This window comes from Microtus ochrogaster, unplaced genomic scaffold (genome assembly GCF_000317375.1).
Source record: "Microtus ochrogaster isolate Prairie Vole_2 unplaced genomic scaffold, MicOch1.0 UNK73, whole genome shotgun sequence".
Taxonomy (NCBI): domain Eukaryota; kingdom Metazoa; phylum Chordata; class Mammalia; order Rodentia; family Cricetidae; genus Microtus; species Microtus ochrogaster.
Window position 1 is genome coordinate 1,787,567 of NW_004949171.1, and position 20,528 is coordinate 1,808,094.

At 45.3% G+C, this 20,528-nt stretch overlaps 1 protein-coding gene across 1 annotated transcript in view; it reads left to right on the plus strand.

The window, feature by feature from the left end:
* Nucleotides 1–14,702, plus strand: part of Dnhd1 (dynein heavy chain domain 1) — a gene marked incomplete at its 5' end in the record, with an annotated part of 69,555 nt that extends 54,853 nt beyond the window's left edge. Inside the window, 14 exons of the mRNA XM_026777573.1 lie at nucleotides 3,619–3,768; nucleotides 4,000–4,182; nucleotides 4,298–4,729; nucleotides 4,926–5,388; nucleotides 7,863–8,174; nucleotides 8,394–8,546; nucleotides 8,717–9,981; nucleotides 10,186–10,372; nucleotides 10,589–10,702; nucleotides 10,790–10,988; nucleotides 11,936–12,027; nucleotides 12,198–12,347; nucleotides 12,540–13,390; nucleotides 13,481–14,702. Of these exons, the coding sequence (XP_026633374.1) occupies nucleotides 3,619–3,768; nucleotides 4,000–4,182; nucleotides 4,298–4,729; nucleotides 4,926–5,388; nucleotides 7,863–8,174; nucleotides 8,394–8,546; nucleotides 8,717–9,981; nucleotides 10,186–10,372; nucleotides 10,589–10,702; nucleotides 10,790–10,988; nucleotides 11,936–12,027; nucleotides 12,198–12,347; nucleotides 12,540–13,390; nucleotides 13,481–13,831 (4,902 nt within the window). The remainder of the gene's footprint in view (nucleotides 1–3,618; nucleotides 3,769–3,999; nucleotides 4,183–4,297; nucleotides 4,730–4,925; nucleotides 5,389–7,862; nucleotides 8,175–8,393; nucleotides 8,547–8,716; nucleotides 9,982–10,185; nucleotides 10,373–10,588; nucleotides 10,703–10,789; nucleotides 10,989–11,935; nucleotides 12,028–12,197; nucleotides 12,348–12,539; nucleotides 13,391–13,480) is intronic.
* Nucleotides 14,703–20,528: the final 5,826 nt, after the last annotated feature.

Consider the following 20,528-nt stretch of genomic DNA (forward strand, 5'->3'; position numbering starts at 1 on the left):
TTGTGTCAAAACAAGAAAACAAAAAGGGACTGGGGCAGAATCAACATAAGTGAATCTTGATTCTTGTTTCTCTTAGAGTCTTCTTTTCCATGGAGGGTCACTCTGATCCCTGCTGTCTCTTCCATTAGAGCCCAGGGCCCAAAGTTTCCCATGATACAGTTTGACAAGATATACTTTTCTAACACAGAAATCTCAAGTGTCTGCTCCTGGGATGCCTTGACTGCCTTGATTCAATACAGTTTGGTATGCCTCTGAGATCTTGGGATTCCTTACCCTCTTGAGTCATCTGCTTTTCCCTTCATATCACTTTGTTTTGAACTTTAAAAAAAAAACACCAAATATATGAGACTGTGGTGAACAATGAGAAAATGTGGATGAGAAATGAAAATAGAGGGGAAACATACACTGCAGAAAAAGAAACAGAAACATATTTAAGTGGTATATCAGACTTTGGTGTCCTAAATTTCTTTAGTTGACTTCTGCTGTTGGGTATTTCCAAGAGCCATCTCCTTTGTCCCCCCACTTCTTCCCACACATGCTCCACTTGCTCATCAATCTCCTCTCTCCACTTGAATGTTAACCCAAATGCAGTTCCTTTCTGGTCCAAACACTAATCTTTTTGCTTTGATATACAGAGCCAATCATTTCTGAATAAATAAACCTCTCATATTGTGTTAAAACTAGTGTGGGGGTGGGAGTTGTTACTTCTTTCAGAGCCAAATGCTGCACTTGAGGTGTTTTTACAAACCAGGGAGAAGTTTTGTTTTTATTACAATGGCTTTGAAACAGTACCTTGCTTAGTTTACACCATGTGAGTCTTTGAAAAAGGTTGAGGACTAGCTGCTAAGTAGTGAACTGGTGTCCCATTCTCAATTAGGTAGTCTGCTCAACGTTCTAGCAAGCTTTCAGCCCTTGAAACTTCTCGTACCTAGACGGCCTCTTCATATCAATGTGAGCAGAGTATTTCCCTATGTTACATAAATTCCATAGTGTTCTGTGTAAATTGGGGCCATGGAGTTCTCAAGGTGCTGGTGCCTTCTTCCTATCCTGGTCATCCTATGCTGACCAGGTTCAACTTCAAGACTCAGATGAGTTTCAAAATGGGGAATGAAGGCTGGTAGAAAGTTCAAAATAAACAGGGTCTCTTTTCTTACATTTCCTAAATTCTAGTGTCTTGCCTTGGGTCCTACATTTTCTCAAGATAAACACTATCACAAATTAGTGATCTTATTGAAAAGTCTTGTTATTTCTTGTTTCCTTATATCATAATATAGGAAGCTCCAAATATAGCTAAGAGATATGTATAGTTTCAGGGGTTATGTGGTCATTCACTAAATGGTCTTAATAATACATCCTTTTAGTATTTCCCACTTCAACAAATGACACTATCATTCCCTTAATCATCTAAGCCAAATCCCCAGAAACAGTCTGGTTTCCTCCAATTTTCCCCTTTCTCATACTCAATTAGTTCATTTATTCATTAGTATCACCAACAAAATTAATTGAACTCTATAAGTTTTGCCCAGGCCCTCAAAGTTTATGTCTATATTTGTGTTTATATCTACATGTAAATAGATGAATAGACTGATGGGTAGATAAAAATATTAATACATTCCTTGCATAGGAAGCAACTGTTCTTTCCGATTTACTGATGAGAAAACAGAAATCCAAAGAGGCTAAGGGACATAAGGGACATAGTTTAGATTTGTCTCTGCAATTTCAAACAGTTATTTATATTATAAAAGAGAAAGTCCAGAGTGCTCTAAGATATACCAAGAAGAGTTTTTCAGAGAGGAAAGAAAGGGGAATGGAAGGAAGGGGAGGAAAAGGAAGAGGAGGAAGTCTCAGTATATAATACAACATGTGTAGAACGAGATGTGTACACAGTATTTCTGTCCTGCCTGATCCCATAGCCATTCAGTCCCAAAAGAAACACACAGAGGCTTATATTAATTATAAACTGTTTGGCTTCTTAGCTCAGGCTTATTATTAAGTAGCTCTTACAATTTAACCCATAATTCTTATCTATGTTTAGCCACATGGCTTGGTACCTTTTCTCAGTGAGGCATTCTCATCTTGCTTCCTCTGTGTCTGGCTGGTGATTGAATCTCTGCCTTTCCTCTTCCCAGAATTCCCTGGTTGCCTGGCCTATGCTTCCTGCCTGGCTACTGGCCAATCAATGTTTTTATTAAACCAATATGAGTGACAAATCTTTACAGTGTACAAAAGCATTATCCCACAGCAAAGGGAGATGTTCAAAATTCCTTTAAAATGTAAACAACAATGCAGTTGTTCCCTAGGTAATATTTGGACATGTATAAAAGGAGGTGGAGAGGAAGAACATCTGGGTTGAAGCATCAGTGTGAGTGAAGAGACATAGACTAGAAATCATTCCCCACACTAGAACTGAAGTCAGGAATGTCTGGGGAGTGTGGCGCTCAGGGAAATAAAATGACGAGCCTGGGAAGAGGAGCAGCCAAGAAGGCGAGTGGTCAGACACAAAGACAATGAGAGTCACTTAAAGAAAACCAATTAGGATGCCCTATGGCAAATAATTGGAGGAAGGGAATAAGAGAAGAAACCAAAGCACCAGTTGGAAAAGTGGTATGCATTTCAGGAGAGATTCTAAGTGTCAACAGACATTGGGAATGGGAATGGAGATAAGAAACATTCAAGAGGTATAATGAAAAGGTCTAAAAAACTGAGCTAGGTTTGAGGAGATAGAAGAGATGGAACCAAGGGTAGCAACGAGATTTCTTCTGTGAGCAATCTGAGTATATTCTGTCAGAGTTTTTTGGAAAAAGGACACAGGGAAGGGAGTAAAATTGTAAGACAGGTAAGGAGTCATGAACACATTCATTTTAGAGATTTTTAGAGTTGGAGAGGTTGAGCATGAAATGTTAAGTATGTGGACACATAGTGTAAGGCTGGGAAGAAATGTGGCTATAGAGAGATTTGAGTTTTTAGAATAATGATATGGTATAGTAATACACTACTACAATAGTACAATGGATCAAAACCGTGATGTTAAGGATGTACAGAAGTGGAGGATGAGGACCGGGTGGTGGTGGCGCGTGCCTTTAATTCCAACACTCAGGAGGCAGAGGCAGGCGGATCTCTTGAGTTCAAGGCCAGCCTGGTCTATAGAGCAAGTTCCAGTACAGCCAGGACTACACAGAGAAATCCTGTTGTGAAAAACAAAAAACAAACAAAAAAGTGTAGGATGAGAATAAATGGGGACCTGAAAACATTTCTGAAGGAAGTAGTTTAGGGATGGCAAAAGAAGAAAGGCCAGGGAAGGAAACAGCTTCCAGAGGGAGGGACAGTGTTCTCCAACAACTGTTGCTAAGGAGTTGGGAAGAGAAGAGATGTGGCAGAATAGTTACACGAGCTTTTGGAGTTACTTGTATGGAAGTCAGACAACAGGAAAAGCATCCCCCCCCCACACACACACATACACTTAAGGTTCTGCTGTCAGATGTATAAATCACAGACCCAGAGCAGAAGCTCTTATGGACTACTGGGAGTCTGACCACTCTGTTACATTCATGCTATCTGTGAGGGTAGTCTCATACAGCCCAGGGAATGGAGCTGCTAGGTCTGGACCTCTGTTCACAGAATGTTGGGATGTATCAAAGCCAGCTCGAGGAAAGCAAACTCCTATACAAGCAGAAGATGGCAGAATGCCAACACCAGGAGAGCCTCATTGAAAATCTTGTCAAGCAGCAAAATGCCCTCCAGGCTCAACAGGAGGCTTTCCTGGAGCAGGTAGGTTCTTCCTGCTGCCTGCTCTTCTGGGGAGAGAACAACCACTCCTAGGATAGTCAGAGGACGGAGTAGGGTGAGTAATAGGGCTCTGGCAGGGAGGACAAGGTTATAGGGTGGCTTGGGAATGGACCCTCATGAGGAGCCTTAAGAGAGATGAGTTCTCTTGGAAACATCCTAAAGAATGAGCAGAACATGGCAGGATCTCTGCAGCATGCATCTGTTTTCATTTAGATGGGCAAGGCATTTCTAGGTCCTTTGAGCCAGCTGCAGGTAGCTGACTTTGAGGAGATAAGAAGCTATCGAGCCCCTCCAGACTCTGTAGTCCAGGTGACGGATGCATTGTGTGAATTGTTTCACCATGAGACGGGATGGGCCAATGCCAAGCAGCTGTTATGTACTGAAGATTTTTATCAGGTAGGGAAGATGAGGTACCATAAAAGGAGAGGGGTCACATAAAGGAAGAATTGGGCAGGATTAGCCCATTGAGTCAAGGCCAATCATGTCTTCCTCTTAACACACGTCCTCCCAGGAACTGATATTCTTCCCCAAGGAGAAGCTGACTGACTCAGAGCTGATAAAGCTAAACCAAGCTCTGAAAGCTCCAGGTATGAGAGATGCAGCCTTGAGGTCAGTAAGCATCCCTGCAGCAAACCTGGCCATTTGGCTCTGGGCTGTTCTGCGCTACGGGCTGGCACAGCGCCGGGGATTGCCCACTGGCCTGCTGCTGCGGCAGGTGGAGGCAACATTGGCTCGGGAGCAGGTCCGTCTAGGCAAGTTCCAGTTTCAGGCCCATGATCTGCTGGAGCAAATTTTGTCTCTTACGAAGAAGCTAGAAGATGCCCTAGCCTCTCATAACCTTGTCATGGAGACCTTCAATCAGGCACAATGTGGACAGTATCACAAATGGCCTATGAAGTCTGCACTGCTCACACCCATGCACATGTGGACCAAACAGCTCCAGGTAACAAGCCCTTCCCAAATGTCTCTCGCCCAGTTCATTGTACAGCCCACCATCTGCCTTGCTTCTTCTGTTCTTCCATGCCTCCCTCTCCATACTTTATGCATTGCCTTGTTCCCCTTGATAACCTTCTGTCTGCCCTTCCACATGCCTCCCTACCTTACTGTCTATTCATGTTGTGGTTACCTCTCCACACCAGAAGATGAAGAATAACTGCAAGACTGTGTTTGGAGATGCCCTCTTGTGTTCAGCTGCTATTGTCTATCTGGGTCCCTTCCCACCACAGCGGCGCCAAGAATTGTTGGAAAAATGGCTGTCTCTGTGTCAGGGCTTTGAGGAAGCCCTGGAGCCGGATGATGTGGCACAGACACTGAAACAGAAATCTGTTGGGGTGCCACCAAAGAACCCTCTGGTGCCCACATGTACTCCCTTCAGGATTTTGACCTTACTGAGCTGTGGATCTGAACAGCAGGAGTGGGACAGAGACCTGAAGCCCCAAGCGAGGTCAGCCCGCTTGTTAGGCCTGCTGCTGCGAAGCCACATCTACTACAGAAGTTATCGTTGGCCTCTGCTGCTTGACCCTAGCAACCAGGCCCTTGCCTGGCTGAACCCACTACCTCAGAAACAGAACATGTTGTTGGCACCACCTAAAGAGAGCAGAGGTAGGCATGAATATGGCATTATGCTTCTGGGGTGTCTGAGCTCCCCAGCACTCTCAACTTCCTATGATCTGCCCTTTCATGATAGAGATACTGAGTTTTTATGGCTAACACATATATTTTACCAGCCTGAATTATATTAATAAATTTGTTCTCATTTACTGTTTTTGTCTAATTGGTTTTAGCTCATGTTACAATGGCCCTAAATCTACACAGCTAGCCAAGCCATGATTTTCCACTTCTCTGCTCTACTCAACACCATGGGAAATTTTGCTTGCAACTGAAACTTATAATTTTGGGTAATATTTTATTACCCAAATTAATACAACATTCAGAAATTCTTGGAAAATAATATCATTGGCTATGTTTGAATAAGGGACCTATATTATTTGTAATATAGTAATATATTATTTGTGTTTTATAAATAAAGATGGCCTGAAGATCAGAGGGCAAAGCAATCATAATAGTCAGCCATTCAGGCTAGGCAGTGATGGCACACACCTTTAATCCCAGCAACCACACTAGTTAGCCATAGAGGCTGGGCAGTGGTGCTGCATGCCTTTGAAACCTGTACTAGGGAGGCATATAAGACAGGAGGAGACAGGTCTCAAATTCAGCCTCAGTTTGAGATTCATGGAGGCATGATCGTCCATTTTGGTCTGAGGTGGAGGTAAGAGCCAGTGGATGGCCAGTTTGCTTTTCTGATCTTCAACTTGAATCCCAGTCTCTATTTTTTTATTATTCATGGTACATCTGGCACCCAGGGTTTGGGGTACAAATTCACAAAAAGAGCCATTTGCCTGTTGCTTTGCAGCTACCTGCACAGACCAGAGCTACACACAGCCCTATTGGCTAGTTTTTTTCTTTCTTCTCAACTGGCAGGCTGTCCCTGAACCCCTTCTTGGGCTACTGCCAAACTAGGTAACAGCCTTAAAATGCAGTCAGGCTTTCACTGTTCTATGCAGCAGCAATAAGCCTCACACCTTCATCATCATTGGTGGAAGATTTGGTGAGAAAATTGGGAATTCTTTAAAGGAGGAATTAATTAAAAGAGAGAGCTTTTTTCCACGTAAAAAATGGGAAACAAAAATAAATAAATGGGAAACACAGTTACAATAAAGGAAGCTAAGTCACTGCATGATTATGTAATGCATGATTTAAAAATGGAACAACTAAACTGGGACTGACGAACTATTATCATTTTAATAATTCTTGCTTTATCTCTTTAAAAGTTGGTTTGATTGTTGATACAGACCTTAGAAAAACTTAAAACTGATCATAGAAATATTCAAATCCAAGATTACCATCTTTAGCCAGGCTGTGGTGGTACACGCTTTTGATCCCAACACTCGGGAGGCAGAGGCAAGTGGATCTCTGTAAGTTTGAGGCCAGCCTGGTCTACAAGTGCTAGTTTCAGGACATGCTCCAAAGCTACAGAGAAACCCTGTCTTGAAAAAAAAAAAAGAAAAGAAAAAAATTCAAATCCAGAATTTTTTTTGTTTTGTTTTTTCGAGACAGTGTTTGTACTTTGGAGCCTGTCTCATCTGGGGCTGGACGCTCAGATACTCAGTGGTACACATCTATGGGCTCAGATACTCAAGAAGTCACAGCATGAGGATGGCTTGAGCCCAACAGTTTGGAAACCACAAGATCCTATCTTAAAAAAAAAAAAAAACAAAAAACAACCAAACAGCAAATAATCTACTGAGCCTGAAGAAGAGCGTCCAGCCCCAGATGAGACCTTGTAAGCCCAGTGTGTGGCTGAGCAGAGAATCTAGCTGTGCTGGACTTCTAGCCGTCAGTACTTAAGGATAATAAATGATGACTTAAACAGCTAAATTTGCAGGAATTTATTAGCAAGAGAAAATGAAGGCAACAAACTGTAGGCCTAAGCAACTTCTACTTGTAAGGGAACCTAGAAAGTTTCTTGCAGGAGGAAAGGGATTGGGAAGGGAATGGCTGTTCCTCAGACCTCCTTTGTGGTCTACAACATCACAGCCATGAGTTTTCTAGTGTAATAGTTTATAGCCCTTCACTTACAAGCCACTGCTCCAGGCACCAATTTCCCTATCAGGGAGGACATTTCTATTTAGTTACTACTGCCAAAATAGCTTATGTTTTTTTGTTTTTTTTTTTAAAAAAAGATAAGGGTTCTAACCAACCCATAGAACGGGCAGAAAAGGAGTCAAAATTTAGAGATGACTAGCCCTTTCCTTAGAATTTAGAGTAATGATGACACCCAGCATTTATTGCTTGTCACGTGCTGGTTCGTACTGTGTATTATCATAATCTCCAGAGCAACTACAATATTAGTTGATATCACTAATATCAACCCAATTTTTCAGATGTGAAAACTGAGTCTTCCTGAACTGTCTTCCCCTAGACCTCCACTCATGAATCCTCCCCTGGGTAACCAGAACTCCTCAGAAAACAAGCTCCTCGTCTAAGGAACACTCTTTTGTATCTTTCCATCCCAGCAAAGTACCATATGACAAACCAAGACAGGGAGGATGAAACAGAAGACGAAGGTGATGATGAAGAAGAAGACAAAGAAGAAGAAGAGGATAGAAACAAGGCCAATGGCCAAACAAAAGAGCAGAAGACAGAGGAAAACAAGAGTGAAGAGGGGAAAGAGAAGGAGGAGCAAGAAGCAGAGAAAGAAAAGAATGAGATAGAGAGTTTGAACTCAAGTACACCATCTGAGACTCAGTCTCCACCTCCCTGCCTTACTGTCCTCTCGGGTGCTGACCCGGAGTTGGGGCCTCAGCTCCTGGAGGCGGCTTCCAATGGTGAGAACCACAACTCCCATTTTTTCCCTAATTCTGTGGCCCCACAATCTTTTCACACCCTGATCTGGCCTCAGCTCTGATCCTACATCCCACCATGTTGAAGAATCTTGATTGAGCCGTTTTATTAGCCGAGAGAAAGTTGATTAGAAGCAGACCTTGTGCAGGGACTGGTGCGTGGATGCTGGCACTGGGAACAGCTGTTCTTACTTCCTGTCACAGGCCTGCCTGTGCTCTTGACAAATATGGAGCTGAGCCTAAGTTGCCAAGAACTTCGTTGGCTGCTATCGAGGGAGGATCTGAGTCCACCCCATGTGCAACCTGGCTTTTGTCTCTATCTGAGCACGACCCTTCCAATCCATGCTTTGGAACGAGGTAAGACCAGAGGGCAGCATAACTTTGTAGGCCCCTAGAATCATTCTAAAGAGGGTTTCATTCACCTAGGCCCAGAGCAGGCTCAGAACTGTGATGGAGAGCCAAATTTCCTGTCTACTCTACCCTTGACTTTGACACGAGTGAGTTAGCCTTTTCCATGTGACCCCAAGTACTAGGTTGTGAATTGCTGAAAGGATTGAATGTTCTGGATCTGGGCCTGAACATGGAAATACTAGAAGAACAGATGCTGCACGAAATCCTGTGTAGAGAGCGTCCAGAGCTTGAGACCCGCTGGCAGGACCTCAAAATCAGAGCAGTGGATACCTATGAAGCTGTGATGGCTGCTGAGGTGCTTGGGGGCCCAGTCTGTGGGGTGGCTAAAAACATGGGGAAAGTTCAAGTACAGAGCTGGAGAGGATGTTTGGGGACCATCACAAAGGTCCAGATCCATCCAACAAATTACCACATGCAGGAACGGTTGTTGGCGATATTGCTACTTCAGAACCAAAGGCGTCAGAAACCGTCCAAGTTTCTGAGAGAAATGGTGAGGACTCAGGCAAAGATATGTCAGCTGAATGCCCAGATGGAGGAGATAGAAGAGCAGAAGCTGCAAGAGATGGTATTGTGGGCACCCTACCGGCAGGTAGCTTGTCATGGAATCGCTGTGGTAGAGGCCCTAAGCTCACTACAGAAACTGCTGCCATTTTTCTGTATGAATTTAGAAAACTGGTTAACAGTCACCAGGAGGGCTCTAGACAGCATGAAACCACATGATAGTCACCACGGAGAGGACTTGCCCAGCCATCTGCTCCAACTGAAAATCCACCTAACCCGCCAGCTGCTGAGCAGCACCGTGGCTGCCCTAGGTTTGACCCAAGCACCCTTGGTGGGTGCTCTGGGTGCTATTGCCCTGCTGCAAGTGACAAAGAAGACACCAAAGCTAGAGAGGTTGGCGCTGTGGCCTGGACTGTCAGCCTCTCCCAGCACAGGCCATAACACACAGGGCCCTGGTATGGCTAGGCCAGCCTGGTTAGGCTTAAGAGCCTGGCAAGAATGTGGGGCACTGGAGCTGCTGTCCCCATTTGCTGGGCTTCGTGCATCCCTGGCAGGCCACTCCAGTGTGTGGCAGGATTACCTGTCACTATCATCCACCGTGCTGGGTCCTGCACCTGGTCCTAATTCTGAACCACTTAGCCTCTTCCAGAAGCTGATACTGTGGCGTGTACTGCGACCAGATTGCCTGGCAGCTGCCCTAACAGACCTCACCACCAGCCTACTAGGTCGGCCCCTAGATGAAGACCTGGGTGCCCCTACCATGATATTTGAACACAGTCAGGCTACTCAGCCCATACTGATCTTGCTGCCACCATCTGGCCATTCTATAGCCACTTTGCATCCTGTGACTGTCATCCGGAAACTAGCTGCCAACCATGAGGTTTGTATCTAGTCTCTTGACCCAGAGTGAGTGGGCTTCTATGGGCTGGGATGGAGTGTGGGACTCTGACCCATCATCCATATGGGTCTATTTAAATCACATAATCACACAGATACTTTAGGATTATTGTGGCATAACTCTGAGTCTATCAAGTCACCTCAAGATCACTTTGAGTTACTCTGTTTCCTTTCTAATGGTCCCTAGACACAGAAGCATCTGCATGTCATCGCACTAGGCTCTGAAGATTGGGATCCTGTCTCAACTATAGTCAACACTCTATGCCAGGCTATGCTCCAGGGGCACTGGCTGGTGCTGGATAACTGTCATTTGATGCCTCGTTGGCCAAGAGAACTGCTACAGCCCTTGCTGGGACTGCTGGATGGAGCCAAGGGTAAGTGTCCTGCTTCGGGATAGCTTTGAGGCTCCTATCCTACACTTGACCTTGAGCTTGAATCCTAGAGCTTCACAGCTGATCTCCAAGTGTGAAGCCTATGCCTTTGGCCTTGTGTCTGACTCCTGTTGTCCCAGTCTTGAATATGGTCCTTGGACTTGTGGGTCAATCTACCAATTACCTGAGGATTCATTTCAGCCCCTTATCTAAACTTAGTGGTCTCAGACTCGGAACTGTTAGCTGAACCAGAAAACAGGGGTGTGGCCACTGTCCACAGAGATTTCCGTCTTTGGCTGATTGTATCTACTGAAGCCAGTGCTTCCTTGCCAGGTAAGGAGCATCCCTTTAGGAGCTCTCAAGTCCTCAGGAGGGAGCGTGACTGGACTGTGCTGACTCAGCACTCTGCTTCCTCCACAGGGGTGCTGATTCAGCACTCCATGACTGTTTTCTGGGACCAGTCCTTAGAACTACGCCGTATCTTGATCGACAGTGTGGATTTGCAGCAAGGACTCTGCATGCAACCCTTCAGTCAGACACTGCCTTTGTTCCTCCTGCATGGTCTCCTACTACACCGACAGCTCTATGGGATAAAGCTGCAAGCACACAGGGGGCGCTGGTGAGAGAGCCACCAGTCCTGGTCAGTCACCCAGCACACATGAGTACCTTCCCTATACTTGCATGAGAAAACTGATCTTTGGACCTTCCAAAGAGTGAAGGCAAGGAGGTTTTCTCCCCGGACTTTGTTTGCAATCTCACTCTGAACCAAGCCTTAAAAGCAGAAGCCAGTTGGGTAAAAACAGGGCTTTTTCTAAGCAGAGGAAATGACTTCAGTGTGGGTGAGGCGGACATGCTGGGGATGGAATAGAGAACGGTGAAGCTCATCACAAAGGGCCTTTAGGGCCATGGCAAAAGGCCTCGGGTTATCCTGAAGATTTCAGGAAGTCTCTGAGGGGGTTTTATTTTCTTTTTATTTTTTTAATAAATAATGTTTTATTAATAAGTTATAAAAACGGGTTCAGGATCAAACTCAAGTCTTCAAGGTTTAGCAGCAAGTCCCTTAAAGACAGGAGCGTTTCTCACAGCCCGTGTGTCTGCTCTTTATCCATTACTGCCCTCTGAGGGGGTTTTAAATAAGCCAGGAACCTTGATCCTATCTGTGGAAAGCACCACCCAGACTGAATGTGAAGAACAGACAGAGGGGGTGGGCCTGGAGAAAAAAAAAACAGCTTCTCAGGGGGCTCTAAGAAAGCGATCATGATCTAGGCGGCAGGGACTAGGGTAGAGTTGGGGTCCAGAATAAATCTATGGTGAAGAATAAGGATGACTCCTAGACTTCCTCTTAGACAACCAGGTGGCTGGTGACACCTCTTACTAGACTAAGAGGTGGAACAGACTTCTAGGGGAAAATGATTAGTGCAGTAGAAAGCAAGTTGTATTGGGGTACAAAGTAGTAATGTCTTGTGAGCCCTCCTAAGTCAGAGCTCAGGAGAGCCATTCACACTGAAGGATGTGAGAGTCCTCAGTATATTTTTATAAACACTGTATTCTCTGTACCCTACCCAGGAGTCAAGTAACCTTGACCAAGATTCTTCAGATCCAAGAGCATCTATGGGCCAGTCTCAGTAACCCCGGTGCTGCCTTGCTGGAGCTGGCTGGTGAGCTTCTCCTCCTGGCCTCCATATGGTGCCCGGACCCCAGAAGACATGGAAATGGGTGGGCTGGAGTGGAGGTCTGAAGGCCAGGATGCATGTGATGGATACATGCATAATTTTGCTTTGAGGAGTGGTGGAAACTGGAATGACTGAAATTCTGACTTTGTCTGCAGCCTCAGTTTTCTATGGAGGTTCTTTGAGGGACCCAGGAGACAGAGAGGCCCTGATTAGCCTGACACGAACCTGCCTGGATCCCAAGAGCATGAGCTGGGTCCAGCCACACACACCTCAGTATCTGCTGGCCACTCTGATGCCTGGTCCAGGTAAGCTTCAGGCAAATATCCACCCTGGGGTGGTGAATAGTGCATTGCCCTGCAGTCTCCACAGGGGTGCAAATAACATCTGTACCAATGAAGGTATGAGAGGGCAATGTTGGTAGTTATGGGGTCAGAGGAAGGCCTGCCTCATTGGGTCTGGTGGGGAGAAACTATTTGTTCCTTACCTCTAATCCTAAGAGCTAGGGGAACTAGATGCCAGGACAGAGTGCAAGGCCCGGATGCACCTACTGCCCACACCAGCTGAACCTCGTGTCTGCGGACTGAATGAAGGGCCTAAGTCCTGGCTATTGAGACGCCAGAGTCGTGCTCTCCTGAGCGTGCTACAGCAGTGTTCACCCACATGGGTTCCTTCAGCTTGTGGAGGAATCAACCAGCGTAAAGAAAGGCGACTTCGGCAACGCCTGGTGCAAGCCAAGAAGAGGCTGGTGGCCCTTCAGGCTTTGCTATCCAACCGTAATCGCTCAGGCCAGTGTATCACCCCATGGGCGGTGCTGGGGCCCAATGCTCACAGGCCTCTGGAGGGCTTCTTAGAGACAGAGGTGCTGGAACTGAAGCAGCTGGTGTGCATAGTGCAGCGTGACCTTGACTGTTTACTGCAGCAGCTGAAGGGTGAGACCCCGTGTACCTCCAGTCGCTGTGCTGCAGTGGCCCATGCTCTTTGGGCAGGACGCCTACCTCGGCCTTGGAGATCTCATGCACCTGCTGGGCCACAGCTACCTTGGCAATGGCTGCGACAAATGTCCCGCCGTGGGCACCTATTGATTCGCTACCTGGACAGTGGCACAAGCGAAAATGCCAATGAACCAGAGCGCATATTTCACCTGTCAGCTTTTCGCCACCCTCGTCGTCTGTTCTTGGCATTGCGTTGGGAGGCGGTCTTGGAGTCCAGGGTGCCAAGCCCCAATCTTCCTGGTATCCAAGGCTCTGGCTCCAGCAGTCTCCCACCTAAACGTCAGGAGCTGAACAACCACCCTCTGCATATCTGGGTATCTTGGCATCATCCTTTCTGCTCCCCATTCCACCTCAAAGTATGTGATTACACCCCATCCTGTTGACCTTGACCCTGATCTGACCCTCAACTTATCTTCATAGCTTTGCCTGTTTTCTGGCACCCCCAGGTGGAGAATGGCCCAAATCCCAAGGTTCCTGAGATGGGATTGTTGCTGATCGGGTTACAGCTTCATCATGCAGAGTGGGACCAGATGGATGGGGCCTTGCAGGACAGCTTTTCCAGCCAACCTAGCCTTTTGCCTCCTGTCAGCGTCAGCACACAAGCCCGTGGTGCCAATAACACACCAATCTCAGCTGGCCTAGGCGTGTACTACTGTCCCGTATACATGACTGGGCCCCTTGGCACCACTAAGCTTCACAGTAAGAACATCCTGATGCACCTGCCACTACCCACGAAGCTCAGCCTTGACACCTGTATCCAACGGAGGGTCCATGTGTGCAGCCCAGCCTTAACGTGAGCTGGAGTGGTGTCAAGAACGATGGAGTATGCAGAGTACAAAATGCGGCACACAGAGGGAAAAGGATGCTATTGATAGAGGAAGAAGTGGGGCAAAATCTGGGTACTCTTTGGGTACAGGCATCTGCTGTTAGTTATGTTCACAAAGAATAACCTAGCAATGGCTAACTCAGAATTCTGACTCTGCTTAGCTTTCTACTGTGGTCTCAGCACTTGCATTATATATCCAGTGGGTGGTTTTGAATGGAGAACATTATTTGAAAGTTGCTTAAAGCATTTAGCAGCATTATTGGAAGGCCCGCTTCTGCCCTACAACATTCTCTGAATGAGTCATATTCCCAAAACAAAGGCCACATGAGACTCAGGACCCCTCACTCATTCAACAATAACCAGCTGAGCAAGCACTCCTCCATATGAAGTGTTCTTTCAGACACTGATGAGGCTGTTCAGCACAAATTTCCTGTTTTCCTTGGAAATCTATTTCCTGTCCCATGGAAGTTCCAGGAACGTGTTAGACCCTTCAAAAGCACCCTCCCAAGGGGCCTCCTTCTAGGCCATACCCTTTAATGGTCCATTCAGTCATTGTTGAAATTAGGACCTTGATTATCCAGTCAGCCTCTGATAGTGCCACTATGAAGGGAACAAGCCTTCTGTGCATACACCTATTTGCAGGATACATCATATCCACACAATGGGACCTCAAAGGGTATTTTTCTTATAATGCAAAGCACACATTCCACCAACACCCTCTCTGTTTGAGACAGGGTCTTGCTATGTTCCAGCCTGACCTCAAACATTTTCTTTTTTGTTTCAAGACAGCATTTCTCTGTGTAGCCTGACTGTGCTGGAACTTGCACCGTAGACCCAGCAGCCTCTGCCTCCTGAGCACTGGGACCACCACTGGTCCTGTGTGCCACCACTGCCCAGCTAAATTTTTGTTTTGTTTTTTTCCTGGCCTCAAAATTGTGATGCACCTGACTCAGCTCCCAAATGCTGAAATTAGAGGCCCAAACCACCATATCCAGCTCAAATGCATTTCTCAGAAGTTTACATTCAATTTCTTCAGATCTAAACTCTTAACTGTAAACCCCCATAAAACTCAAGAAATATTCTAATATGTGACACAAGCATTTCCAAGAGGGTGGAATAGATGGACAAAGAAAGCCTGGAGCAGAGTAAGAGTAAGGCAGCAGGACATGTAGTCCTGCAGCTCGTTCCCAAAGTACTCCGGTGCATGGTGATGCCATGCGAGCTCCAAAGGCACGGGCCACTTGCAGCCCACGTGGCTTCTCTAGACCTTGCACCACTCCCCGAGGCTTTCCATAGCAGATGCTCTATGTCCGTGGCCTCTCTTACTTTCTAGAGTCTCCACTGCAATTCCACGCACTCTTGCAACTTCATACACTGTCAGAGATTTCCCGTGGGGTTCTGACCCTGCCATCCATACACTGGCCTTCTTTTAGACTTTCCTCTGAAATAGAGGGAGAGCCTGTAATCTCACAACTGTTACACTTTACATGCTTGGAACTCCAGTACCACATGGGCAATGCCAAGGTCTGCTGGTAGTTCAAGCAGTAGCTAATCCTCTTCAGTGGCCTCCAAACACATGAATGGATGAACGTGAGGTAACACTTTCCTAGGTGGTCCTAACTGAACGGCTCTCAAAGCAAAATTTTTGAATGCATTGAAACCTTTATACCCATGTGCCTACCATGGGTGGCAGCTAGCCAATTCCTGAGAAACCCTCAGGTACTTTTCTGTTGTACTAATGCCAAATATTTGGCTGTTTTGTTTATGGGTTTCTGTGCATAAGTGTTTTGTTTGCATGTATGTATATATGCACTATGTGCATGCCTAGTCCTGTGAAGATCAGAGAAGGTGTTGGAGTCTCTCGAACTAGTGTTAAGGAAAGTCATGAGCTACCAAGTAGATTCTGGGAATGAAATCCAGGCCATTTGCAATAGCAACAAGTGCTCTTACACTGAGTTGCTGCTTCAACTTCTTTATCTTTTGAGACAGGGTTTCATATAGTCAGTCTGAACTTCAACTTGCTATGCAGCTGAGGTTGGCCGTAAATTCTTGATCCTCCTGCCTCGTATCTACCAAGTGCTGGCTGGCATTGATAGACATGCACAACAACATATAGTCTATTTAAGTTTCTTTCTTTTTGTTTGTTTTTCATGACGTGTAGTCTGGCAGTCCTGGGACTCAGTTTTGTAGACCAGGCTAGCCTTGAACTCACAGAGATCCGCCTACCTCTGCCTGCCCAAGTGCTGGGATTAAAGGCGTGTACCACCACTGCCCGGCTCACTTAGTTTATTTTTAATGGCTCTAATCTCTTTAACAGCTACATTCCTCTTGGCTTCAACTTTATTTTTAGTTTTTGTTTCTGCTCAAAGTGAAAGATTTTCAAATTTTAACACTTTGCTTTTGGTAACAATTCTTGCTATAGATTTGACTAAAAGAAGCTAGTAATAACCATACCATTTTAATTCAGGCTGGCTTAAAATGTCCTCTGCTGTCTAACTAGTATGAATCTTTAAATTCAGACTCATACAAAGACTCAGGATACTGCTAAAATATAAATACGTTCTTTGCTGGGATTAGAATGAATGATGTGCAATCCAGTTCCCCGCGAGAGACCTTATTCTCACCTTTACTAGCAGCATTCTAGCCTTCTGAGGTCTCACCAGAATGGCCCGCTAAGCATTTCTAACAACATTTTGGGTCCTCCTAGTTTGTTACTCTGAACTTTTCCAAATTCTCCCAAACCACAAAGGTTTAATCACAATAACAAGTTTTCTTCTCCAAGATAGATTTATGGTTAGACTTTCTGTCGACGTGACCAACACCTGAAAGAAACAACTTAGGAAGGTGCTATTGGCTCATGGTTGCAGGGATCTCAATTCACAGTTGATGATTCATTGCTGTGCACCTCTGGTGACTGGGGCGATGAGCATGAACTGCAGTAAAAGTTGCTCACCTCATGATGGGCAGGAAGCAGGGCAGAGGAAAGAGCTGGAGACAAGATAGGGTTTTCAAGGCTATGAAAACCACCAGTGACCTGCTTCCTTCAGTTAGGCCCTAAAATCTAAAGTGCCTACCAGTTCTCAAAATAATACCAAGAGACCCAAGTGAAGTCTCCTAGTAATGGGGGATACGAGCCCAAACTGGCCATCTTCTATAACCAGGCAAGGCTCCCAGCATTAAGACAGAGACATCAACCTAGCCACAAAACCTTCAACCTACAATCTATCCTTCCTGTAAGACATGCTGGGGCAATGGTGGCACAGAACTGGCCAAACACTAGGCAGATCCAGGGGAACCCTGAAAGAGAGAAGGTGGAAGGATTGCAGAAGCCAGAGGATTCAAAGACAAGGGACCATGGGCCACAGAATCAACTAAGCAGGGCTCATAGTGGCTCACAGAGACTGAAGCAATAGACAGGGACCCTGTATGTGTCCGAGCTAGGTCCTCTGTAAATATGTTATTGTTGTGTAGCTTGTTTTTTGTGCGACTTCCAACAACAGGAGTGTGTGTAGGGCTGTCACTGACTCCTTTGCCTGCACTTGGGACCTTTTTCATCCTACTGAGTTGCCTTGTCCAGCCTTGAAGGTTTGTGCCTAGGCTTGTTAGTCCTGTATCTTGTTAGGCCATGTTTGGTGGATATCCGTGGGAAGTCTGCTTCTGCTGCTTCTTTTTTTGGGGGGGGGGAAACAGGAGGGGATGGACTGGGAGGAGTGGAGGGAGGAGAAACTGTGGTCAGGATATAATGTATAAGAGAAGAATAAAGGTTTAAAAACCTTAACACACTAACCACAACATAGTTGCTTGTGTTTGGGAAGTGGCTTTAGGTGATAACAGCCTTCTGCTGCATAACCTGGGTGATTTTCAGTGTCTTTGTGATAAATCAGAGTTAAATATTGTTTTGTTAGTTTTCTTTATAGGTGCTTTGTCCCCTTCAATTAGAAGAGCTCTTAAGAGATTACTAGTGCCTCAGAAAAATTGCAATGTATTTCTCACTGAAGTGAAGCCTAAACCAGGAGATCCTATTCATGGGAGCCTCTAGTTTTGGTGATACTCAGGGATTTAGGAAGCTCTGCTCCACTGCATCAAGTTGGAAAATATGGAAATGACATGGGGAACTGTTTATTAAAAGATCCAAGTCTTCCATGTAGTGGTGTAACATACCTTTAGTCCCAGCTCTTTGAGGAAGAGGCAGGTAAATCTCTGTGAGATCAAGGCCAGCCTGGTCTACAGAGGGAGTTCCAGGACAGGCTCCAAAGTGACACAGAAAAACCCTGTCTCAAAAAACAAAGTGGGAAAAGGAAGAAAAAGATTCAAGTATGAAAGCAGTGGTTTCATTATTAACCAACTGTCTTGACTCCATCACCTTCTGACACACAACTCTATGGGAAGATGAAGAATGTAGTAGAGTTGACTTCCCAGGAGGAAAGTGAGTTTGAAGAGCACTGGCATTTTCCGCTATAACACACATATCTAAGCTACTGTGTATTGTGAAGAACATTGGTATTCTCCACTATAGCATACATACCGAAGCCACTGTGTATTGGGAAAAGCACTGGCATTCTCTGCTATAACACACATTATCTAAGCCACCATGTATTCTGAAGAGCATTAGAATTCTCCACTATAACACACACATACCTAAGCCACCGTATATTGTGTCAAAGACATTTATGTGTCTAAGGACACAGGAGGGAAACAGGAGGAAATAATTTGGAGCCATATGGACAGTGACTGGTACTTCTCATTGGCACAAGGAAAGAACTGTCACCTGTTGCTTGGCCTGCATTCTGCTGTTTGGCAGGATAAATGTGCATGGGATTCCTTTGGGCTCCTTGAAGGGTCTTGAGGCTTGTGGGCACCTTCTCTGGGAAACCTTAGCATTAGGTGAGGCTTTTTGGCACTAGGTGGCAGTGGATACACTGTGTCCTAGTTTGCTGCCTGTAGCTGTGGTATAACACAAAAGCAACTTGGAAAGGAAGGTTTATTCCATCCTACAACCCTACAGGTTGGAATCCATCATCAAGGGAGCCAGGACAGGAGCTTGAGGCAGGAACTGAAGCAGAGGCCATAATGCAGCTTAACTAGTTTGCTTCCCCTGGTTTATTCAATTTTCTTACAAAGCCCAGGGGTGGCAATGCCCAGAGAGGGCTGGACCCTGCACACAATAAGGAAATGCCCCCACAGACACGCATACAGATCAATCTGATGGAGGCATCTTCTCAGCTGAGATATTCTCCTCCTAAATGACTCTAGTTTGGGTCTATTTGATAAAAACTAACCAGCACACACTGCCAGGGCTTAAGCTATGGACTTGAGGGGCAGTTGGTTATATATCATAAGGAAGCAACCAAAATCAGTCAATGCACATGTCCTATGGAGAGCTCTGGGTACTTCAGCATCACACACAAGAGTTAACAGTTAAGGGTTTATCTTGGTAAAACATACCAATCATGTACTAACTGAGTACATTTAATCTTCCAACCCCCAAACAGAAAAAGTAAAGAGTGAGTAAAAAGAGACTGGGGAGATGACTCAGTGGCTAAGAGCACGGACTGCTCTTCCAGGAAACCTGGGCTCAATTCCCAGCTGTCTGTAACTCCAGTTCCTGGGGACCTGACACCCATGACAAAACGCCAGTGCATATAAAACTGAGTAAGAGATCATATTCCTCTAATATACTGAACTGAAGAGTTTGAGCCCTAGGAGTTACTGATGTGAGATGTGGGAGTGGCGGAGATGGAAAATGTATTTAAGGGTTGTTTTTACATTGCATCCTGTCATCATGGAGAATATAACGTATTTATACCAGAGTACTAACAATTGAACAGCTCTTTGAAGTGAAGCCAAAAGGTGTGGGGGGAGCGCTGTGGCAAGCTGAGAGATGTCCACGTAGTCCAGTAGGTACGGTGCCTCTAGCCAGTTAATGTATCTTTGACAAGAATCAGAACACCAAAAGCACAAATCCCAACTCCTAACACCTTTGAGCTCCTGAACTAAAGCCCAGTCATCAACTAATGAAGTCACAAAACTCATCATTAGTTGATGAGTAATGAAGTCAGATTCCCTGTTATAGTAGGAATTCTTTTAAACGTTTAAGACATTTACTGGGAATTTTCTAGTCACAAATAATTGATAAAGTGTTTTCTGATGTGAGCATTCTTTTTCTTCATTGAAGAGTAGGAGAAGGGGTTGGAAAGCTAGCTCAGGAGTTAACAGTGAGTACTTCTCTTGCAGAGGACCCAAGTTCAATTTTTCACACCCTCATCAGGCAGCACACAGCTCTTTAACTCCAGCTCCAAGAAATTTCATGTCTCTGGCCTCTGCCAGTACACTCACTCACACACATACACACACACACATATATATATACATACACACACCCCATATATGTAATTAAAAAAATCTTTAAAGTAGGACCACTGGAGAGTAGACTGGCACGTTGAAGTACCTGCAGGAAGCAGGGTTTATAGGGAGGCAAACAGAAGGCATATCCAGACACATAATGACAATTGTGTGACATGCTCACACTCATTAGCTTAAGGGGTTTGGGGCTTAGATCTGTTTCAGGGTCCAATTTTCTCCTAAAATAGCCAAACAACAACAACTTTCTTCTTCTTCTTCTTCTTCTTCTTCTTCTTCTTCTTCTTCTTCTTCTTCTTCTTCTTCTT